This window comes from Callorhinchus milii, unplaced genomic scaffold (assembly GCF_018977255.1).
Source record: "Callorhinchus milii isolate IMCB2004 unplaced genomic scaffold, IMCB_Cmil_1.0 Scaffold9, whole genome shotgun sequence".
In the NCBI taxonomy this organism is placed as follows: Eukaryota; Metazoa; Chordata; class Chondrichthyes; order Chimaeriformes; family Callorhinchidae; genus Callorhinchus; species Callorhinchus milii.
Window position 1 is genome coordinate 20,502,296 of NW_024704750.1, and position 23,604 is coordinate 20,525,899.

A 23,604-nucleotide genomic window follows, 5' to 3' on the forward strand; every position below is an offset into this window, starting at 1 on the left:
CAGTTCCCCAAGTAATAATAAACCAATGCTGTCTGCTCTACAAGGTGACTGATATGTTTCTCAGGACAGGCTGGGTGGGTTCATACAGCCAGGGATTGTTCTGTTGTCTGGATTGGCTCCACACGGACTGTACATACCTCAGGCAGAAACTGTGCTCCTTCTCGCTGGCTGCTGTCTTTTCACATCTCGCTTGACTGATATTGAGTGATGGCATTTCAGGGAGAGTCTGCGGGCAGGAAAGAGAGAGCTGAGACACCAGAGAAACACACACACACAAGGAGGAAATGAGACTGAGAACATCGGTATCAAACTTGATGATAATTATTAATCCTCAGTTTCCCCCATTTGCTTTTTGCATGTTACACTACAATTTACATTTATATAGTGCCTTCCACGTCAGGAGGACAGACAGACAGGCAGACAGACAGGCGGGCAGACAGACACCATGGGTTGAGACCTACCTGTGAGGTATCATTCTCACTCTTGTAGAAAGCGAGGGTCTGCCTTTCAAGAGCCACGAAACAGGTGCTCCAGCTTGCCGCTGCATGCCAAGGCTGGGAAGCCAGGACAGAGGAAACCATACAGTAACACATCACATCTGCAGCACAAATGCTTCCACCCCTTGCCTCCCAAACACACCCGCCAGCCAGGGGTTACCTCGAGCCTAACCCAGGACTCTCTGGAATTTGGTGAGTAGGGAACGGGGAGGGGGGGAGCGGAGAATCATACTGCAATCCAGACCAGAGAAATTTCCTGACACATGAAACTCTAGCAGTTTGTAGAGAAGCAGTACTGGGTTTCTCAGACACCCAGCTGACTAGAACAAACAGTTTCATAAGGAGATGCACTGTACTGGAGGTCTGACTCCTGCAAATCTGCACAGTCTGTGCTAAACACAATTTATATTCACACAGCTCTTTTCACTTCAGGAGGACATCTCAAAGCGCTTGATACTGCTGACTGGGCACGCAAGCTGGAGGGACGGGGGTGGGTGGGGAGGGGTCTGTGCGTGAGGGGCAGGGGAAAGATGACCAAGAGTGCAATCATATAGGAGTTGGGATAACTGCTGGATTCTAACCAGCTAAAACCATATAGTTTGCAATTGAGAGCACTGGGGAGCATGCGGAGCACCAGACTGCTAGGACCATCCTAGGGCTTTCGCTTGCAGGGTTAACAGGAGCTGAGTGGGAAGAGTCCCTGCCCCCTGGTAGTGTTTGTATGTATATGTGTGTGTGTGTGGGGGTCTTGTTAAACCCCAGGGCGTCCCTGCTGTAAGACCTCTATTTTACCTTGATGTTTGCAGCCTGCAGCCTGGGTTTCCTCTCCAGCACACCCACCATGGTTTCAGCACCCTCAGGATCCTAACAACACAACAGCAGGAACTTAAGAAACAGGCAGAAAAAGGCCATTTGGCCCATGTGTCTGTGCCCTGTTCCCTGTATTCCAACCTTTTTGTACAAAAGCCATCCTTGCATTTAATACAGCACCTTTCAAGTCAGGCGGATGTCTCAAACCGCTTCACAGGATTGTCCTGTGAAGTGTAGTGAATGCGTGTTTTGTATGTGAACCTGGCAGCCAATTTGCACATAGCAATCACCCACAAACAGCCATGAAGTGAGTGACCAGTTTTATTTGGGGGATTGTTGGGTCAGGAAACCGGGAGAGAGAACCTCCTTTCTCTGTTCCAACAGTGCCAAGGGATTTCTAAAGTCCACCTGAAAAGGCATAGATGGGACCTTAGGTTAACGAAGGACAACACCTCCAACAATCCAACCTTCCCCCTAGCACTGTAATGGATGATGAACTCAAAGTCCCCGACATGGGGCTTGAACCCACAATCTTCTAACTCAGAGATGAGAGTATGACTGACTAACTGACCGACTGAGACCCGTGAAAATGACAGGCCTGCAGTAACTGAGTGTCCCACCTTGTCACTCCCCGGTGGGGCTCACATTGTGTCTGAGAGCAGAGTATTGGTCCTTCCTACCTGGGCTGGGATGTTTCCATCGAGTCTCTCTCCTCTGGATTGGGCCGAAGAGAAACCGAGCTGGGAGCCTTGCTGGCTGCTGGGGTCATCGGATGCGGAAGGGAGCTGAGATCTGACCAGGTGGCTGGTGAAGAGGTCGACCCTACTGGGCGAGGCTGCCCTTTGTGGCAGCTTCTCACTCTGCGCCACAGAAAATAGCACAGACGTGGATAACGGGAGGCTTGTTTGGGACAGTGAAGATCTCCGTACTGGACTCATCAGCCCACTGCTTTCAAGGCCTGAAGACTTTGCAATCAATGGTGACTGGACAAGGGACCTTCTCCTCTGATCCTTGCCCTCATCCTGACTGGGATCTCCAGAAACATCAGGAAATCTCTGGAAACCCATCGACTTCCTGACAGGAGAAAAGAGCTTCTCGAAGTTGGCGACGGATTTGGGAGCGGGGCTCACGATGGTTTGCTTGGCCCACGGTTTGGGAGTCTCACTCCCTGAGATCTTCAAGGGCGACGGCCTCCTATCCGAGCCCTTCCTCTTCAGAGAAGGAACGCGCTGCACTTTCTCTTTATAACTTATCTCCTTCAGCAACTCCTCATCCTCCTACAGTGAACAATGAAAAAATATCATCCGGAAGGGTCAGAGCTTACAAATAGAACTCTGACATCTTATACAGCGCCTGATCATGCTCTCAAGGTATCTCAAAGTGCTTCACAGCATTTACCGTAAAGGGCAGTGACTGTGTTTTGCAGAAAAATGTGGCAACCACCTTGTGCACAGCAACGTCCCACAAACAGTCATGGAGCGAGTGACCAATTTTTATTTGACTATTATGAAAGGTGTGAAGGGGAAATAGCTTGGGGTTGGGGGAGGTAAGCGGGAACTCCTCATGTGAAGCTGGCTCCAAGGTGACATGCTTGGCAATGGGATGTTACAATGCAGACCACCCTCTGTGGCCCTCTCTCAAGCTTGGTTCCTGAGCCAGGACTCCACTATTTACATTTGGTTTATAATTTCAGGGTTCAGTTACAGAATTCTCTAATTTTCTCACAATTGTTATATACCTGTGCTCCCGAAGGAAGCAAAGAGGTGGCCAGACCAGGAGCAGAGGGGCCAGGCTAGGGGCACAGAGGCCAGAGCAGGGGCACAGAGGGCAGAGCAGGGGCACAGAGGGCAGAGCAGCGAGAGAGAGTAGAGACATGGGGTTGTGGAATTTGTTGTGGCTGAGGTTACACCGATCCGACCACCCTTGACCCTCTCTGCTCTGAGTCCTATCTTGCAGTTGTCTCTTGCCTCCGGTAATATTCTCTGTTGCGAGGAATGGAAGCTCACAGGGACTGTACGCTCGGAGATGTCTCCCCCGTTATAACTGGTGCTGGATGTAGCGCAGCAAAGCCAATGTCTCCTCACCTTCTGCCCGGCGTCCAGCTGGGAAATTGGGTCCTGGCAAGCCAGCATCTTTTCAAAGTCTTCGTGCTTCTTGATCAAGTCCTCCACCTCCTGCATGGAGTCCTGACAGGCACAAAGCTGAGGTTAGACACCAACACTGCACTCCCACCAAATCTAAAAATTTAAGCCTTAACCTCCGCCCCAAACCATCCCATGGGCAGGAGAAGACATTCCATTTGAAGCCTATTTGATCTCATCCTTACAGCATCCCTTGCCCCCCACCCCCACAGCATTGCCCCCCACAGCATCCACACCCCACCCCCACCAAGATGTCTCAAAACGCTTTGCGGAATATACTCTAAAGTGTAGTGACTGTGTATTTTGAGGGGGAAGCATGGCAGCCAATTGCATGCAGCAGTGTTCCACAAACAGTCATGGATTGAGTGACCAAATTTTTTTTTCAGTTTCATTTTTTTGAAGGGATTATTATCCCCAGAGAAGAAATCCCTCAATCGACTAACAATCGGGTTCCTACTTACTGCTCGGTAACACGGCCACGGGCAGTGTTCTGGAACATCTGCCGGGCTCAGGAACTGGACTAGAGACAGTCAGAGAGTGTGGACTCAACTCCAATATACCAGCCAGTTGATCTCAGCAATGTGGAACTTTCTGAACAAAGAAGTTACTCTCCTCTGCACCCACGCCTGAGTGATTCCCAGGCCGGGCAGTCACGTTGTAGAGTAACCTCACTCACCCCATAATAGTTACTGGTGACCAGACCCTCTCTGGAGCTCAGCCAGGTCTCAATCTGCTGCAGCTCTCTGCGTTGCCTCAGGATTTCCAGCTGTCGGCGTAAGGCCACCCTCTGTCTCTCGCAGGCCCTCAGCAACGAATCCATCAACTCTGAGAGCTCGCACAGCTTGTCCTCCACCTGAGAAAACAAGGACTCATCACATCCTGTAATAATCCTGGCATTTGATATCGCATCTTATCACATCATCGAGATGTCTCAAAGCACTGCACAGAATACACTGTAAAGTGGAGTGACTTTTGTGGGGAAAATCTAGTGTGACACCAGCAGCCAGAAACCCCAAGGCCACAGAGAATGGGCACAACAGTGTGGGGGTGTAAGTGATCGTTGGGGTTGGGGGCGCACTTCTAGGAATGCATAAGAGGAAGGGATAGTGTTTGCTACTGTTGGTGGGGGTGGGCAGTCACCGATGTGGGGGTGGGTGGCAATCACTGGGGTGAGCAGGGGTGGGGGAGGAAATCCCCAGATAGTGTGTTCTTTACCTCCTCTGACATGAAGTGACCGCTCTCTATCAGCCGTCTCCCTGTGGCCTGCAGGTCCTCGTACCTGCCGCCGTGCTGCTCGATCTCCCGTTTGGTCTCCTCGTGATGTTTCCACATTAACTCGGCCCCCAGCATGTCCCGTGGCTGCTCCTCATCCCCCAGCACCGCCTCCGTCTCATTGCCCCAAGCCCTGGAACACAACACCCCCCTCACTGGCCTCCAGCATCAAATAACCTGACACCACATCCAGTCGGGTTTCCAACCACTGGTCAACAACCTTCGAACAATCCTTACCTTTGAGGCAGCACTTTTCACATCAGGACATCCCAAAACATTTGACAGGAAGCATCTTGGGACGTCCTGAAGTACTCATCTACTGTAAATGCAGCTGAAACCCTCGTGCACGCGTTTGTCACCTCCCGCCTGGATTACTCAAACGCACTCCTCGCCGATCTCCCCAGCTCCACTATTCAAAAGATCCAAATCATTCAGAACTCTGCCACCTGCATACTGACCCAGACCAAACTCCGTACCCACATCTCACCAGTTCTGGCCGAGGCTCCACAACACCGAACAGATCGACTTCGAGATCCACACACTCGTGTTCAAATCCATTTACTCCCTGTCACCTCCCTGCCTCTCCGATCTCCTCACTGCCCAATCCACCACCCAGCGCCTCCACTCGACCGACACCGGCCGCCTGCTGGTCCCTCGCACCCTCCGCCCCACCATCAGAGGTCGTCCTTTCAGCTACTACGCCCCAAAACTCTGGAACGCTCTCCCTCAATCCCTCCGCCTTGCTGACTCTCTCCCCTTTTTCAAGTCCTGCCTGAAAACGTTCCTCTTTGACTGTTCTTACGGCCACCTCCCCTGCCCCATCCACCCCCCACCCCAGCCCTGCCACTCTTAAGCGCTCTGAGACACTACCCTGCGTGGAGGGCGCTTTATACGTACAAGTTGTTGTTGTAGTAGTAGAGTGTAATATCTATAATAACAATCTTTGCATTTGATAAAGCGCCTTATCACATCACACTGTCTCAAAGCGCTTCACAGAATATACTGTACAGTGGAGTGACTGTGTGTTTTGTAAGTCTTCTAAGGTGATTGTGGCAGCAGAAATTTGCATATGGCGGAGGAGGGAGGGAGATGACTTACATGAAGACGTGGTATTCACTGAAGTAAGCCTGGACCTGCTCGGCCTGACGTAGCCTTTGCGTTCGCTCTTTGGCTTTCTGTTGTAGCTTGTCCCACGCCAGCACCACCTCCTGCAGCTCGGCCTGCACTCTCTCCCGGGCCTGGGACTGGGCCTGTGCCAGCCGGCGGCTCTCTCCCCGGATACGATCCACCTCCTTACTGATCGCTGCCAGGTCCCTCTGTCAGAAACAGCCAATTACTAACTGCTGTAGTAACACCCAGGTCACTGCAGGATGGGTGGACGGATGCCAGCGGGTTGGTGGGTGGACGGATGGATGGACCCTGGTCATTGGGTGGGTCTGACACTGGTCCGTATGTGGGACGGACCCTGGTGAGTGGGTGGGTGGGACCGAAGCCGGTGGGTGACTCGTCAGTTGCAGTCGGCGCTCACCTCCACTCCCTCGTGCTGTCGTAGCAGAGCCTTGACACTGTTGAGGTCATAGCCGTAATCCTCAGGCTCCAGGGCGATGCCCTTCTCCTGGATCCAGGCCTGCAGGTCGGCGGCGTCCCGATGGAATCGGTGAAGCTGCTCTGCCGCCACCAGTCTCTGCAGAGAGAGAGAGAGAATAATTAGGAGAGAGAAAGAGAGCGCAACACTGACCGCCCACTTAGAGAAGGGCCCTAACACCGACTGACTCTAACACTGAGTGTGACTCCGGATGTACACACAGTGACAGACACTGAGAGTGGTTCAGACTGATGCTGGAGGCGTTGGGTTCCGTGGCCTCACCTGCCCGCGGAGATGTGCGGCCTCGCGCAGGGCGTCCCAGCTCCGGTTCACGGCCCCCGCCTGCTCCAGGATCTGCCCCACGCGGCTGTGCGATTCCTTCTTCAGAGTGCGGACCAGCTCGTTCAAGGCCGTCACCTTGTTCTGACCCACCGTCCGCAGCTCCTGCTCAAAGTCTTCAAACATCTTCTGGAGGATCTGAAACCAGCAGAGACGTCACCAACCAGCAGATGGACGCGGATGTGGGGGGAGCGATTAACAGGGTGACGGGGGGGATTGTCAGGGTGGAGGGGAGGGGGGGATTGTCTGGGTGACGGGGGGGGGATTGTCAGGGTGACGGGGGGTGGATTGTCAGGGTGACGGGGGTGATTGCCAGCGTGGTGGGGTGGGGGGGGGGGGGGGGGAGTTTTACCTCCACGTCCTCCAGATGCTGCCCACAGTCCCCGGACTCCGCCAGCCTGTGTTTGCCGCTGATCCAAGCGTCCACTTCCTGCCGCTCACGCTCAAAGTGGTAGAGGAGGTGCTGCTCCCCCAGCGCCTGGCGCCGCTGGGCACAGACGCCCAGCAACCTCTTATACTCCAGCTCCACAGCGGACACACCCTGCCTGTAACACAGCCAGTCAGTGACACAGTCACGGTCAGACACACAGACACAGCTCGACGCACAGCCAGAGTCAGGCACACAACAACAACAACAACAAGATTACATTTGTATCGCGTTCTTTCACGTCGGGAAGACGTTCCAAGGCGTTGGACAGCGTACGGCATTTCAGACTCGGGCTGGGTTTGGGGGGGGGGGAAGGGAGGTGAAGGGAAGGGCGGTGGCCGATGGCATGGTCGAAGAGGAGGGTCTTGAGGCGGGACTTGAAGGAGGCTAAGGAGGGGGCGAGGCGGAGTGACCTGGGGATGGAATTCCAGAGGTTGGGGCAGAGTGGCTGAAGGCTCTCTCGCCAATGGTGGGGCGGGTGGATCGAGGGACGTGGAGCAGGTCAGAGGCGGACGAGCGGAGGGAACATGCGGGTTGGTAGGGGGTTAGGAGGTCACAGAGGTAGGGTGGTGCGAAGCCATGGAGGGTTTTGTAGGTGAGGAAATCACAGTCAGACGCAGTCACAGGTAGACCACAGCCACAACCAGACACACAGACACACAACCATAGTCAGACACACAACCACAGTCAGATACACAGTCACAGTCAGACACACAGATATAGTCAGACACACACACACAGTCAGACGCAGACACAGTCAGACACAGCCAGATACACAGCCACACAACCATAGTCAGACACAACTCATAGTCTGACACAGTCACAGTCAGACACACAGACACAGCTACACACAGCCACAGCAAGACATGCGCTCAGCAACAATCAGACATACACACACACACAGTGACAATCAGACACACACAGTGACAGACACACACAGTGACAGTCAGACACACATTGTGACAGTCAGACACACACTGTGATGACAGTCAGACATACATAATGACAGTCAGACAGAGACAGACAGTCACACCAGTGACAATGGGCAGGGATGTGAGGGGTGGTCGGGTGCACGGGCCATGGGCAGGTTGGCACTACAGACTTGCTGGACCTTCAGACAGGGGCTACCTGTCTGTGTCTGGGTGGCCCACATTGCTCAGTTTGTTCCCCGCCTCCGTTAGCTTCTCCACCCGTGGCCAGAAGCCGGCGAGGTCCAAGTCGATGGCGTCCAGTTTATGCAGGAGCCTCTGGGTGGAATCCTCGTTCCTGCCGCAATCCAGGTTCTCCAGCACGGCGCTCCGCTCCTTCAGCCAGGACCCCGCTTCCAGCACCTACAGGGGAACACACAGAGAGCACCACGCTGGTCACGATGGGGAACACAGAGCTCGCCACACCAAGGGAACACAGCTTCCTCCCCACAGCTTGGATGCATGTTGCTTCCCATTGAGAGATGCTTCCACCAGTTGGAGGTGCAGAGTTTAAGCACCAGCCGCTTGCCTCTCTGCAAACCAATCAAGGTGGATTCCAGGCACTGGATGTATGAACGTGTGTTCACAAATTCAGACTCCAGGAAACGCTATCCATCGGCTGTTGTCCCAAGCCGCAGAGTTTCCTCATCAGCTATCTGGTGGGCATCTGCCTTCAGCCTGGACAGCTTGTGACGTGCCAGCCACCTTGATGTTCTCGAGGCACCAGCTGCTTAATCCAGGCCCTCATGCGAGGGGGCCAGGCAAATAGACATGGCCTCTGTGAAACCGACTCCGCCTTCAGGGTGCTTAGCGACAGGTCAGTGTAGGCCAGAGCCCTCCCTTCCTGTAGCCGCTTCCTATGTTTGCCACAAATCCACTTGACTGCTTGATCCTGGATTTTGCAGATGGGTTGGAGGAAATCTCTCTGCTGAATCTCCAGGAACTCAGATCCATAAAGGAGGCCTTTTGCACACAGGTCTTATATGCCACAAGCTTGACCTGAAATGGGACCTTGCTGTCCCTGAAGAGAGATAGGCACCACAAGATTGCTTTTCGCCTCTTCTCAGGACGGTGTCCAATCAAACATTGGTGTCCACCATGACCTCGAAGTACCGATAAGAATCAATATTTGGAACAAATTCTAAGCAATTCTAATCCAGTGGTGGCCAACCCATGGCCCACGTGGTGTCAAGGATTTGCACCAGTCTAGGTACGCCTTTGTTAAACCAACATTTTGTTTCCGGATCACTGATTAGTGATATTTATGGCGTGGCCATAAATCAAGAAATATTCAATCAAGAAAAATAGACTTGTGTGGCCGACCCAAAAGGTTGGCCACCATTATTCTACTACTATTCTAATACCCTCGATGTCTTCTCTTGAGCCATGCAGAACCCTGATTCCGCATTTGTTTCTCCCACCAACATGTCCCATCGGGTGCCCCAGTAATCAAGATGGCGGGTTATTATAATAATAATAATCCTTGCATTTGAGATAGCACATCTTCGAGACGTCTCAAAGCGCTTCACAGAATATACTGTAAAGTTAATTGACTATATTTTGTGGGCGAATCGCAGCAACCAATTGCGCACACAGTGTCTCACGAACAGTTGTGGATTGAGTGACCAAATTATTATTAGTAGTTTTTTTTGAAGGATTTATTACCCCCCCCCCACCACCCACCCCGGGTTCAGTGCAAAAGGTAGCCAGTTGAGTCCACTTGTGTGATGCAAGGCTGGTAGTTGTGAGCGAGATGTACCTCAGTAAGAAAGAACTGTGCTTCGTATGCCTCTCTGAGCAGCCGGCTCCTCCTCTCCGCCTCCTCTCTCAGTGTCTCCTCTGCGTCCTTCAGGTCCCACAGCTGCTTGGAGATCTCCCTGGCCGCAAAGTGCCCGTCCTTCACCATCCTCTGGCCCGTGTCCACCACTGCCTTGAGCAGAGACTGGTGGCTGCTGATCTCATCCTCCAACGCCTGCCCCAGACAGAGGGGAAAAGGGCGGAGAAGGGCGTGGGGGAAGGGCGGAGGGGGGTGAAGAGGGAGAGAGAGCACTGTCAGTGTGTACAGTCACTGGTGCCCGTATTCCCCTTCCAGTAGTGCAACTTTCCCCCTCGCTTGCCCCCCTCACTTGCCCCCCTCATGCGGCCCCCTTCACGTGCCCCCCACCATGTGCACCCCCCCACGTGATACCCACTCATGTGACCCGCCCTCAAGTGCCCGCCCTCTCGCATAAGCCCCCTTGCGTTCCCCCCTCGCGTGCCCCACCTCATGGCCCCTCACCTGGTGTTTTTTCTGCAGGCTCTGGATGGCAGTGAGGGACTGTCCGCAGTCGCGGTTAGAAGCCCGGAGCAGCCGCTCCTGGACCCAGGCCCGCTCGTCCTCCAGGTGCTGCAGGAACTCGAACAGCTGCAGACTGGCCTCCAGCATCTGCCGTCGCCGCTCCATCGGCTTCCCCAGAGCGTTGTACCTGAGACACAAAGCAGGACATCAGGCCTGTAGCGCACAGGCAGTCCCACACTCGCATCCTCTCCCCCGTAACCCTGGGTTGCCCCCTCTCCGCCAGCCCTGACCTGCTCAACTAAAAGTGGTCATTTATTTTATGGCGCCCTTCCCCGCAAAACACACCCCTCCTCCCCCAACGAAAACAGCCCTCCCCCACGGAAATATCCCCCCTCCCCCACACCGCACCCAAAAGCAAAACCCCACACAAACACCACCACTCCCCACTCCCCCTGTGCCCCCCATCCCTCTTCCCCATAGGTACCAGGGCCAATAGAAACGGAGACTGACCTTTCCAGGACACGGTCCACTCTGCCACGGAGCTGCTGGCCCAGGACGTGGCCGCTGCTGAAGCCGGCCGACCTGTCATGCAGGGTCTGCAGCCGCTCCACGTGTCCGGTCACGTCTTCCTCCAGCATCTGCTGCCTCGCCAGGAGCAGCCTGGCCGAGGCCAGCTCGCTGCCGCAATCCTCGCTGGACATCTGCTTCTCCACCTCGGCCAGCCACTGCTCCATGTCCTCAACACTGCGCTGGAGGCTCAGAGCCTGCGCCAGAGTCAGGTGTCAGCCCAGTGCCTGCCCTGTGCCCACTCCCACACCCTCCCCACCACACACCACCCCTCTTCCCCCTCCTCCCTCTCCCACAGCCCCCACCCCCGCGTTCCATCTCACCCCCACACAGTCCCCCCAGCACACCTCTTCCCCCTCCCCCCTCCCGCATAGCCCCATCCCCTCACAGCCCTCACCCCCTTCTTCCCTCCCCCTACAGCTCCCTCCGCTGCGCCCCCTTCCCCCGTATGTACCTCGCTGGCAGCCAGCAGGTGGGCTCTCTTCTCCTGACATGTGCTCAGCAGCTTCTTCCAGAGCTCCTCGATCTGCCTGAATCGCGGCTCGATCTCAGCGCTTGCGTAATGGCCATCCTGCATCATTTGCTCTCCCTCCTGCAACACACCCAGAGCGTGAGCCACGCCCTACTCTAAGAGGGGAGGGGGCGCGGTGGGAGGGTGGGGGTACGGAGGGAGGGTGGGGGTGCAGAGGGAGGTTGGGGGGGGTGCGGGAAAGTGGGGGAGCGCAGGGGAGCGCCTTACCGTGCTGATGCCACAGATCCTGTTCTGGTTGGCCTGCACCTCTGCCTCTGTGGTCTGGTGTTTCTGCAGTTTGCCCTGTAAGTTACTGAGCTCCCTCCAGCTCTGGTCCTCGGTGACGCTCAACTTCTCATTCAGCCACATGGCGGCCTGTGGTCAACAAACACAGGGAGTCCTTTATTAATCTGCCCTCGTGGGTGGGGATGGGTCTCTCCAACCATGACTCCCCGCAGGGGTCAGTAAACGGGGGGAGGGGGAAGTCAGGCAGCTATGCACAGAGCAATAATAATAATCTTTACATTTGACAATATCAAAAAGCCTCACAGCGCAATAATAATAATCTTTACATTTGACAATATCAAAAAGCCTAACAACTTGTAACTGCACAGACTCTCACGCAGGATAGCGTCTTGGACCGCCGTGTGGTGCCAGGGACAGATGCTGAACGATCGAGGAGGGGGAGGAAGAGGTGACCACGGACGTGGTTGAAGAGGTTGGTCTTCAGGTGGCTTTTAAAGAAAGATGAAGAGGGGGAGGCGAGGAGAGAGGCAGCAGTTTATCACACATCTATCAGTGGAAGCATGGAGGCCATGACAATGCAGTGCTCCACTCCTGCAGGTGGTGGGAGTGAGAGAAACCTACACTATCCCGGCACACTGTCCTCTCAGGGTCCCATCTGTGCGTGTTCAGGTGGGGAGAGTTTAGGGGACTCATTTCTGTGAAGTCCAGTAGCTGTGTATTTCGTGGGCGAACGGGCAGCCAATTTACACACAACACTGTCCCCACCAACAACCATGAAACGAGTAACCGATTTTAGTCTGGAAACCAGGAGAAACTCCCTTTTCCAATAGTCCCACAGGATCTTTTACATCCCCCTGAACAGGCACAGATGGGACCTTGGATTAGCATCTCATCAGAAGGAGGGCTAGTTGGTGCTCTCCAAACACTACTGGAGCCTCAGACTAGACTGTGAGCTCAAAGTCCTGATGTGGAGCTTGAACATATAAATGGTTTGCAAAAATGGCTGCTGCAGGTGTCTGCACAATAGCTGCCGGAAGGCCCACAAAGTTGCGCTAGCGGGTTTAGGGTCTGGCTGGGTTGTGCAGGGATTTGCTGCCTGATTACGTACCTCATTGGCACTCCTCAGGAACTTGTGCAGCTGCCGGGACTCTCTCAGCTTCCTCTTGCGAGACTCACATTTTTCCAGCACCACTTTCTTCCTGGAAAAGAAGGAAGTACAACAACAGTATATCAAGACATGTCATAGCATTTCCTGCGATTCACTGTGAAGTGTAGTGACTGTGTTTCGTAGGTGAATGTGGCAGCCAATTTGCATATAGCAACGTCCCACGAACTCAAGAGGCGAGAACGCTCTGAGCCACTGCCCCAAGCTGACGCTCAATAGAATCATAGAATTATACAGTACAGAAGGAGGCCATTCGACCCATCATGTCTGTGCCAGTTCTTTCAAAAGAGCTATCCAAATCAATCCCACTTCGCTGCTCTCTCCCCATAGCCCTGCAAACTTGTCCTCCGCAAATAAATAGAGTCATAGAATTTATGGGATCATGGAATCATAGAAATCAATGGCAGGAAAAGGAGAGGGAGGGTGGAGGCAGGGTCTGTACCTATGGAGCAGGCCGTGACACATGCGACTGATGTTCTCCGAGTCGCGGTGGTCTCTCTGTTTGAGACGCAGACAGAACCTCTCGGTCACGTCCACCTTCTCCAGTTGGCCCATAAGCGTCTCCTCAAAGTGCTCGTGTTTCCGCAGCAGGATCTCCGTGCTCAGCAACGAGTCCTGAAACCAGGGGACGTCAGATCCCTCTCCGGGATACCCTCTCCAACAAACACCGAGACCCCCATTCCCTGCTCCGCACACACACACCGAGACACACCCTCCACCCATACACACACATCGAGACACCGCTCCACACACACGCACCAGGACCTCCCACCCAGATACAGACCAGGACCCCCCCTCCCACACACACACTCACACACAAGGCCACCCCCCCAATATACACACCGGTACCCCCCATCCCACACACACACACACACATTAGGAACCCCCAATCCCTCCCCGCCCACACACACACAAGCCCGGACCCCTACCAGAATCACAACCTTAAACCACTGTGAAGGTAGAGCAATGGGTTTGCCCCCCCACAGAATCCAGGGACAGACCAACAAGAGACCCCAGGGCTTCCCACCTGGATCTGGCCCACCCGATCCCCACCCAAAGTCATTATCTGCTCCTCATTGCCATTATTAGGCTCTGTCACCAAGGTGTAGAAAGGATTCCCATCCCATTATGATTGTTTAGCCAGTATTTTTAGTAATTATTCTTACATTAGATACAACGCCTTTTACGTCAGGAAGTTTGTCTCAATGCACTTTACTGCAAAGTGTAGTGCCTGTGTATTTCATAGATGAACACAGAAACGAGCAACGTCCCACAAACAGCCATAAAATAAATGACCAATATTATCTGGGGGATTGCAGGGCAGAACACCAGGAGAATCTCCCTTCTCTTTTCCATTAATGCCATGGAATCTTTAACATCTATTTGGACAGATAGGACCTCGGTTTAAGGAATAATCTGAAGGACACACCTCTGATAATTTAGCACTCCCCAGCACTGTAAGCTCAGAGTCTCCATTGTGGGACAAACTGACACAGAGGGTCCAAAATTCAATGCCAATGAATGGAGGTGACAGATGTGAGAGAGGAACTCACCCCAAGGTCCTCATTGGCCAGGAACGCCTCCTTACTGCTCAGCCAGCTCTCACTCTGCTCCATGTAGCCATAAAATACCTGATAGACAGCAAAATAACATGCTTTCATATGACTTACATGCACTTCCACAGAGCTTACCAAGGCTTTGACAGGTTTACACTCACTTATTCAAAACGGCTGTACAAAAAGCTCTTGTGGGTTTTATACATAAAGACATGAAGTTCAGAATTAAAGCAGTAAATTGGTTCACATCATTGGTTAGACCACAGCTGAAGTCTAACCAATGTATTGAGCTTTGGGCAGCTCACTACACAAAGGACATTTAGGCCTTGGAGTGGGTACAGAAGAGTTTTACGAGAATGATAATAATAATAAAAATAATAAGAATACTTCTGGAAAGTATTAGGTGCAGGTTGGCAAGAGCCAAGGCTTGGGAACCCCAGGGTGCGCGATGGGGTAACTGCTGGAGTCTAACCAGCTAAAACCACATCGCTTGCTATTGATATCGCTGTCTGGCAAGCTGTCCAGCTAGGACCACCCAACCCATTAGGGCTTTGTCTTGCAGGGTCAACAGGAGTTGAGTGGAGAAAAAATCCCTGCCCCCTCCACGATGAGCCAGGCTGGACTGTGCTGGCATCGACAGTGCCCTGGAATACTGCGGAAACCCGGCTCGGGAACCGGACTAGAGACCGACCCAGTGGGTGGGCTTGATTCTGACATTCCGTTACCAAATACACACTAAAACCAGGTCAACCCCAAAGAGACCTCCCCACTCCCCCCACCTCCGGACAGTCTGGGCGTCACACGTACCTGCAGATCACGTGCCTCGGCCAGCCTGAGGTCTCGCTCCTGCCAGCTGTGTCCCAGGGCTCTCCGGGCATCCTGCACCTGTGCCAGTGTGTGCCGAATTTCCGGGGCAGCCGAGTGCCCACATTGCACCAGCTCAGTCCCCACCGTTTGCACCGCAGCAAAGCGTTCCTCCCTGGCCTGCATCTCAGCCTACATCACACACCCACACGCACACAGTCAGTGTGCAACCACACCCACACCACCTGTCATATATACACACACACACTGCCTGTCTGGGGGTGTCAGTGGGTGGGGGTGGTGTCAGTGGGTGGGGGTGTGTGTCAGTGGGTGGGGGTGTGTGTCAGTGGGTAGGGGGGGGTGTCTCAGTGGGTGGGGGTAGTGTCGGGGGGGTGGTGTCAGTGGGTAGGGGTGTGTGTCAGTGGGTGGGGGGTGTGTCAGTGGGTGGGGGGGTGTGTCAGTGGGTGGGGGTGGTGTCAGTGGGGGTAGTTGGTGTCAATGGGGAGGTTGGTGTCAGTGGGTTGGGGGTGTTGTGTGTTGGGGTGGTGTCTCAATGCCTCCTGTGCGGGTCCTTACCCTCCTCTCCCAGTGCTCCTGGATCAGGCTCTCGGCCTCCAGCTTGCTCTTTGGCAGCCTCCCCTCTGCCATCAGGGCCTCCACACTGTCCGCCCAGTCCAGCAGCTCCCGAGCACTTTGACTGAACCTGTGTAAGCGGTAGGCAGCCTCCAGCCTCTCCCTCCTGCCCCCAAAGAATAATAATAATCGTCTCAAAGCGCTTCACTGGAGTAGTTTCTGTAAAGTGTAGTGACTGTGTGTTTTGTTTTGGCAGTCAATTTGCACACAGCAGTGACCCGCAAACAGCTGTGAAGCAATTGACCAATTTTATTTGGGAGATTGTTGGCCAGGAAACCGGGAGAAACTCCCTTCTCTATTCTGATAGGGTCATAGGATCCTTAACGTCCACCTGATTAGGCACCGAAAGGACTTTGTTTTACATCTCATCCGAAAGACAGCTACTTTGACAATGTAATGCTCCCTCATCACTGCACGAATGAAGATGAGCTGAGTTCAACTGTGGGCCTTGAGCCCACAAAATCACTAGATTGGTTTGGGTGGTGAAGGCACTTCACCATACAGAGAGGGGTCAATGTGAAGATCTACTTTTACTTTTTCAATACCATTTAAAATGTAAGACACCTCTATAAGATCTCCTGAGTCACCTTCTCTCAAGACTGAAGCTTGTCTAATCGTTGTCTAAGCACAGCTCATTCCTCTAACTCTCTGGAACAGCCTCGTTGCTCTCTTCTGCATTACCTGGGCAGCCCTTTATGTCGAGCTGACCAGGACTGTCCACAGTATTCAAGGTGTGGCCTGAGAATGACATCTGGGGATCTAATCTCAACTGATTTAGCAATATAGTCCAGCATCCTGTTAGCCTTGTTTATTGTTGCCTGTTTTGACATGATTTCTGACCCCGAAGCCAGAGTGCGACCTAGTGAGCCAGACTGACACCTAAAGTGAATGTTACAAGTGAATTTGCGCGACAGTGAAGCGGGTTATAAGGAGGATTGCTGTCCAGGCACACTGCAGTGGGGTTATAACTGGACTGCAAGATAACTATAACCTGTTTATCTGGTGTCTTCTGTGCAAAAGATGGGAGCGCTTTATAGAATAGAATTGATTAGAAATGAAGTGAATATTGTGACAGGACAAATGGAGCAGCTGATTTGTGACAACAGTAAGACAGGAGTGAGGCTGCGAACTCAGAGCCAAGACAACTAGAAGAAAGGTCAGGAAGTGCTGCCTCCCACAGAGGGTGGTGAGGATGGGGAATACTTGGCCCAGAAAGCTGTAAGGCAGAATCAACCGGGATGTTTGAAAGAGCGACAGGGACTGGGGCAGTGCAGGTATTGAGGTGTGGTGTCAGGGCGGGCTATTGGATGTAAAAGATCGGCCCCACAACCTGATGAGAGACTGGAGTGTGGTGAATGGCCTCGCCTGTGTGGTGCTCATCTCCCGTGTGTGGGAGCCGCATGGAACTCACCTGAGCTTGGCTTCTCTCTGAAGTCGCTGCCAGATCTCCTGCAGCTCTCGCTGCCTCTGCATCAGCTGATCACACAGGGGCGACCGCGAGGTGGACAGCTGCCTGCATTCAGCCTCCAGAGCCTGGCGGGTGGACAGACAGGGGGACAGGCAGAGAGGCAAGATTACAGCCACCCTTCAAAGGCAGATAACCCAGCCACAACCCCCCAACACCCCCCACCCCCACACCGATAACCCAACTTCACCCCCCCCCCCCACTCCAACAAATGTCCCTCATAACCCATCCCCACTGGTAACCCATCCCAATCCCTCCATAACCCAGCCCCCATCCCCTCACAAACCTTTCCATAATACAGCTCCAGCCCCTCCCAATCCCCTATCTCAACTTCAGTCCCACCCCTCCTCCCCTCAAACAATTTGGCGGCCCCCCACCCCCATACTCCTCAGGGATCAAGCAGCACTCAGCCCCAACCAGCAGAGGCTCCCCATGCACTGCTCTCCTCTCCCTCACGCTCTCCTGCTCCCCCCCTGAACCCCAAACACACCGGCAGTCCTGGCTGTAGGCCATCACCCAGAGCCCAGTGGCCCCACTCCCTGGCCGGGCGCCGGCTCCTACCTCTGTCTTGTCTCGGATCACAGTGATCTCCAGCTCTGTTTCCTTCTGTTTCCTCAGCAGGATTTCCACACTCGCCACATCTCGGCCAAAGTCCAGGCCCTGCATAGCAGCGCTCTGGAAAGACAGCGGAGTGAGTGGTCTTCTCACACACAGCACAGAGACCAGCGTTTTATTGGGGATTGTTGGCCAGGACACCCTTCTCTTTTCGAATAGTGCCATGGGATCTTTAACATCCACCTGAACAGGCCGATGGGACCTCAGTTTTAGGTCTAATCAGAAGGGCGATTAGGATATAGTGCTCTTAGGCAATGCACTGAAGTGTCGGCCAGGACTGTGATCTTGAGTCCTCAGGTGAGGGTTGAACCCACAACTCACAGTGAGAGTTTGAGTGACTGAGCCAGACCTCAAATGAAAGCCGATCACCTCCACAGCAACACCAGCACCTGGACAGTAGAGCAAACAGAGACCTTTCTCAGAGTCATCGCCACTAGACTCACCTTCTCTCGCATACGCTCCTTAATCTCGTCCATCTCACGGATCAGAGCATGAACCTCCAGGGCTGCCTCCAACTTCTTCTTGTACTTATTCAGATTCCCCTGAAAATTAGTCCACCTGGGAAACGACATCAGGATATCAGACTCTGGAGAGCAGCAAGACAGCGAGATCCTCTTCCCCCCACTCCATTCTCCCTCTCACTGTCCTTCGACCCCTTGCCCTCACATGCCCTCTCCCTCACCCCAGCCATCCTTTGCCCTCCCCACATCTATTGTCCCCTCCCTCTCCCCCCTTTGCCCTATTTCCTTCCTCACTGATCACACTCCCAACTCACCCACCCACTCACTTCTCCACACGGGATTGGGTGGGGATGGAGGTGGGGGAGAGAGAGCGAGCACCAACACAGACACAATGGGGAGAGAACAGGAAATGGGATTAGAGTAGAGAGCTCCAGTGAGAAGCGAGCACCAACACAGACACGAAGGGGAGAGAGCGAGGTGTGAGATGTATGTGTGTGTGTGAGACATGTGTGTTTGAGATTTGATGTGTGTGATGAGATGTGTGTGTGTGTGCTATGTGTGTGCGAGCATGTGTGAGTGTGTATGTCTGTGAGTGTGTGTATATGTGTGTATGAGAGTGATGTGTGTGTCTCATTAATATGTGTGTGTGTGTATGAGAGTGATGTGTGTGAATTTGGGTTAGGGCGCGTGTATGTTTGTGGGGAGGGGATAGTGGGTGTCCTATTACCTCTCGTTCAGCTGTTGTTTTCTCCGGCGGACAGTCACCAGCTCCTCCTTGTTTTGCCGTTCCAGTCTGGTGGCTAGAGTGCCGATGGCTTTAATGTGAGCATCGTCCACCGTGATATCCTGAGAGAACCCAGCACCAATTACACCTCGGCACAACTAGCGCAGGGACAAGGATTCTTCCCACCCAGCTCCTGTTAACCTTGCAAGCCAAAGCCCTAAAGGGTAGGGTGTTTCTAGCTAGACAAGCAGAAGGAAAGCTTGTCAGACAACGTTATGGCAAGCTATGTGGTTTTAGCTGGATGGACTCCGGCAGATACCCCAACCCACCATCTGGTGTCCCCAAGCCTTGGCTCTTACCAACCTGAGCCTTATCATGTCTGGAATTAAGTATGCAGGATGCATCGCTCCAGGAAGCGAGTGAGCATTGCATCCCAACACAGGGATTCCCATATGTGCCAGGGTGACTTATTCGGTCTAGTTTGGAGACTCTAAAGCTTGTTGATGGGTTTGCATGTGTGTCACACACCAGAATAAACAAAAAAAAAATCAAAACCAACAATGCAGTGGTAGGGTGGAAGCAAAGGGTTATATCCCTCCCCCAACCCACCTGGCCCTTTCTCCCTCCCCCAGCGCTTATGTCAGGCAGCAGTGAGAAGCACCTACCCGGGATCCAGCTCCTCGGAATTCATTGAGTTTCTTCTGGAGCTGCAGACAGTGCTCATAGTCTTTGCCCACGTCCCCCACATTGATCATGACTTCCTGGTGACACACGTGAAGCAGGGTCACACATTGAAACTGCCAGGGAACACACAGGATACACGGGGGGGACACGGGCACACAGAGCCAATGTTGGGCGATATGAAGATTGGATGGGTTCACAGCTCTTTCTCACAGCAAAACACCTCTGAGCTCTTCAGCACTATTGCTCCCGAGATTAGGTTCCGGGGAAACCCCACAGCCATATTGAGCAGAGTGAAGACTACAGAGAGAGTGGGAAACCTGCCAGACAGCGTCCAGCTCCAAACTGGGTAAACCTCAGCCAATGCACACTCTGGGTTCCCCAAACCCTTAGCTCTTGGTAACCTGGGCCGAACACTCCAGGGCGAGGTAAGCAAGGTACACCCCTCTGGGTTGGTTGGGTTGAAAGAGGTTGTGGAGGTAGCACTGGGCCATTGTGGAGAGATTTGTGGTATTGCATACGGTGTCTCAGGTGGGGAAAGACTCCAGGATGGGCTAAGTGGTTGTCTATCCTCCCGAGTGTGCTGGTTTCTGAGATAGAAGATTGTGGCTTCAAGCTCCACATGGGAACGTGGAACTCTGGGGCAGTGTTGCATTGTCAGAGATGCCGTCCTTCAGATAAGACATTAAACCTCTGTCCACGTGGACTTTAAAGATCTCAGGGTATAATTCAAAAAGAGAACAGAGTTTCTCTCTCCTGGTATCGCAGCCAACAATCCCGCAGATAAACATCGCTCATTCACTTCACGGCTGTTTGTGGGACATTGCTGTGCACAAATCGCCTATCGCATTTGCCCACAAATCACTACAATTTACAGTGAATCCCGTAAAGCACTTTAAGCCATCGTCCCTATGTGAAAGGCACCCTCCCTATGTAATGCACGGATTATTATACTCCTAGACTCTCGTTACCTTCTCTCGGATCCAGGCCTCCACCTGGTCCACCTTCTGCAGGAATTCGAGGAAATCACGGTGATCCTCTAGCATTTTCCCGCGAGCAGCTACAGCCGCCTTCAGCTCCACCCAATGCTGCAGCAGAGCCCGCACACCAGCTCGGATCTCAGCCGCCTGGGCATGCTGGCCTGCCACCAACTCCTCACCCGCCTGAGAGGGTAAAGAGTGTTAGAGCGCACGCACAGAGCCCGGGGGCAGGAGCCGGAGGCTGAGGTGGAGAGGAGCCTGTGGGGGACATGGGGGGGGGGGTCAAAGCCTGAGGGTAGGGGGTAGGGGGTGCGAGCCGGGGGGGGGTGGTGCGAGCCTGGAGGGGAGCGCGAGCCTTGGGAGCAGGGGTGAGCCGCTGGGGGGTGAGCTGGGGTGGGGGGGGGGGTGGTCGAGCCTGGGTAGGGGGCTGAGCCTGGAGTGGGGGCAAGGCTGGGGCGGGGTGGGCGAGCCTGGGTTGGGTGGGCGAGCCTGGGTAGGGGGCCAGGGGTGGGTGGAGCCTGGAGAGAAGCTTGGAAGGGGCGGGAGCCCTTACGCTAGTTATACCAGACACCCATTGGCCTTACCACAGTCACACTGGTGATGATCTCCTCATGGGCAAGGATCTCAGCCTCAAAGGCCTGATGTTTCTGCAGGAGTTTGAGTTTTTCACGTAGGTTCTGAGCCTCCACCACAAAGCTCTCCTTCAGCTTCTGCATCCGCTCCGTGATCCAGCTGTCTGCCTGGAGAGAGACACAGGCACAGGAGGGCATAACCTACTGGGCTCATATTCTCCACTCTAATTCCCTGCTCTTCCAATCTTGTCTGTGCTGGTGCTCGCTCCCCCACTGGAGCTCTCTACTCTAACCCCATTCCCCTGCGCTCTCTCTCTCTCTCTCTCTCTCTCCCCATCTTGTCCGCGCTGGTTCTTCCATTCCCTGCTGTTTCAAATAAATAAACAGACGTAATCTTGGATTAACGCCTCATTTGAAGGATGGCGCCTCTGAAAATGCAGCACAACCCCCCCCCCCGCTGGAGTGTCAGCCTGGTCCGAAGTGGGGTTTCAACCCCAAATCATCTACCTCAGTCATGAGTGTCCTACTGACTGAGCCAAGCCGACTGCACGGGTTGAGAGGCTGGGGTGAGGGGGCGCTGGCTGGTTACCTGTCTCCGGTCCTGGTTGAAGTGTGCGAGGCGGCGAGCGATACCAAGTTGGTGACTGCGCAGCGTTGACAGCTGTTTGATGCGTTGGCGACGCTGGAGCACGGCGCTGAGGCGGACCTGCACCTCCCCAGCCCCGGCCCCTACCACGGACCCCCCCGCCTCCTGCAGCCGCTGTGCCTGAGCCTGCAACTGCAACACCTGCAACAAAGAGACGGCGTGTGACCCCACCACCCGCAGACACCGCCACCGACGCCCCACCCCGCCACCCCCACCCCACCCTCCCGCCATCAGCCCCGCAGGCACCCCCAACACCCCTGTGATCAGCAACCCGCAAACAATTCTGACCCAACTCCCCCCCGCTACCCCCACTCAAACCTGAGATCAAACCCTGCAAACAACCCCCCTGCAGACACCCACTCCAGAACAGACCTCTCAGCATTGCTAACAACTCCATCCTCGTCACCTCGAATAGATTTCCCCCAGATCACATTCCCCCCCACTCTCCCCGCACCAAACACCCATCGCAGTCCAAAACAGAGACACCACCCAAAACCCCCTCCCTTCTGCACCGAATATGGGTACGCTGGTCAGCGGTGTTTTCAAGATGTGTGTGGAGTGTAATGCTGGGCAAATGCAGAGCGTGTGCGAGGCATGTGTGAGGCATGACCAGTGTGTGGCGTGTGCACCTTCTCCTCCTGACTGGCCAGTAATTTTTCAAAGGCTTCGTGTCTCCTGATGAGTGAGTCCACCTGATCCACAGACACCCCCAGGTCACTCGAGCGCAGGTAAACCTGAAACACACACCGAGACCATCACTCTCACACCCCCAGTCTGTCGCTCTCACACCCTCAGTCTGTCGCTCTCACACCCCCAGTCTGTCGCTCTCACACCCCCAGTCTGTCGCTCTCACACCCCCAGTCTGTCGCTCTCACACCCCCAGTCTGTCGCTCTCACACCCCCAGTCTGTCGCTCTCACACCCTGATCGCTCACTCACACACTCGCTCTCTCTTTCGTTCACTCACCTCCTGAGAGTTCATGGTTTTCTCCAGGTGCTCAGCGTCTCGGTGGAACACCTGCTCCAGGTAGACGCGATCCAGCCAGGCCTGACGTTCGTCCCACTGCCGGTGCAGGCGCCTCCTGTTCTCCTGCAGAGCGTGCACCTTCTCTCTAACCTGAGAGAGAGAGAGAGACACTGTGACCCCTGCTCCCACTACTATTCCCCCCTACTCCCTTTACTGTGACTCCTGCCCCCTTTACTGTGATCCTTGCCCCCTCTGACTGTGACCCCTGCCCTCTCTCTGACACCGGGGGCCAGGGGTGAGTCACTCACATCTTTGGCGGAGACCATCTCCTCCTGTAGGATCTCTTGGCCGAGGCTCAGCACCTGCTGGTAGCTCTCCTCCCGGGCATCCAGCTCGGCCCGCAGCTGCTGGTGTTGGGTGCGGTTCGCCTCGATCGTGGCGGCATCTCGCGTGCTCTGTTCCACCTTCATCTCCCTGGTCAGGGCGGCCACCCAGGAGAAGTAGTCGCGAGCCTGAGGGATGAAGAACGGAGAGGAGTTGGGGCATCTCTGTCACACGCTGGGCACACGGGTTCTCTCTCCGAGACAGGGCCAGGCCCGCCCACGGCCATCGTGAGGACCCAACTTCCTGCCAAGCCTGATGCCCACCTGGCATTCGCCAACAAGAGCACCCCCTGGGCGCTGGAGCTGGGGGCT

At 54.3% G+C, this 23,604-nt stretch overlaps 1 protein-coding gene across 1 annotated transcript in view; it reads right to left on the minus strand.

The window, feature by feature from the left end:
- sptbn5 (spectrin, beta, non-erythrocytic 5) overlaps positions 1–23,604 on the minus strand; it is a 57,227-nt gene that overhangs the window by 3,252 nt on the left and 30,371 nt on the right. The window contains exons 35-67 of the mRNA XM_042338134.1: positions 23,218–23,421; positions 22,910–23,059; positions 22,573–22,677; positions 21,887–22,084; positions 21,310–21,465; positions 20,717–20,908; positions 19,730–19,825; positions 19,068–19,186; positions 18,323–18,437; positions 17,826–17,939; positions 17,211–17,332; positions 15,743–15,905; positions 15,170–15,358; positions 14,360–14,437; positions 13,249–13,421; positions 12,750–12,840; positions 11,624–11,770; positions 11,339–11,476; positions 10,828–11,081; positions 10,318–10,504; positions 9,799–10,011; positions 8,200–8,402; positions 6,997–7,189; positions 6,588–6,782; positions 6,249–6,404; positions 5,819–6,036; positions 4,664–4,853; positions 4,125–4,301; positions 3,392–3,493; positions 1,988–2,584; positions 1,290–1,361; positions 462–554; positions 138–226 (exon numbers count right to left, since the gene is read on the minus strand). Of these exons, the coding sequence (XP_042194068.1) occupies positions 138–226; positions 462–554; positions 1,290–1,361; positions 1,988–2,584; positions 3,392–3,493; positions 4,125–4,301; positions 4,664–4,853; positions 5,819–6,036; positions 6,249–6,404; positions 6,588–6,782; positions 6,997–7,189; positions 8,200–8,402; positions 9,799–10,011; positions 10,318–10,504; positions 10,828–11,081; positions 11,339–11,476; positions 11,624–11,770; positions 12,750–12,840; positions 13,249–13,421; positions 14,360–14,437; positions 15,170–15,358; positions 15,743–15,905; positions 17,211–17,332; positions 17,826–17,939; positions 18,323–18,437; positions 19,068–19,186; positions 19,730–19,825; positions 20,717–20,908; positions 21,310–21,465; positions 21,887–22,084; positions 22,573–22,677; positions 22,910–23,059; positions 23,218–23,421 (5,489 nt within the window). The remainder of the gene's footprint in view (positions 1–137; positions 227–461; positions 555–1,289; positions 1,362–1,987; positions 2,585–3,391; positions 3,494–4,124; positions 4,302–4,663; positions 4,854–5,818; positions 6,037–6,248; positions 6,405–6,587; positions 6,783–6,996; positions 7,190–8,199; positions 8,403–9,798; positions 10,012–10,317; positions 10,505–10,827; positions 11,082–11,338; positions 11,477–11,623; positions 11,771–12,749; positions 12,841–13,248; positions 13,422–14,359; positions 14,438–15,169; positions 15,359–15,742; positions 15,906–17,210; positions 17,333–17,825; positions 17,940–18,322; positions 18,438–19,067; positions 19,187–19,729; positions 19,826–20,716; positions 20,909–21,309; positions 21,466–21,886; positions 22,085–22,572; positions 22,678–22,909; positions 23,060–23,217; positions 23,422–23,604) is intronic.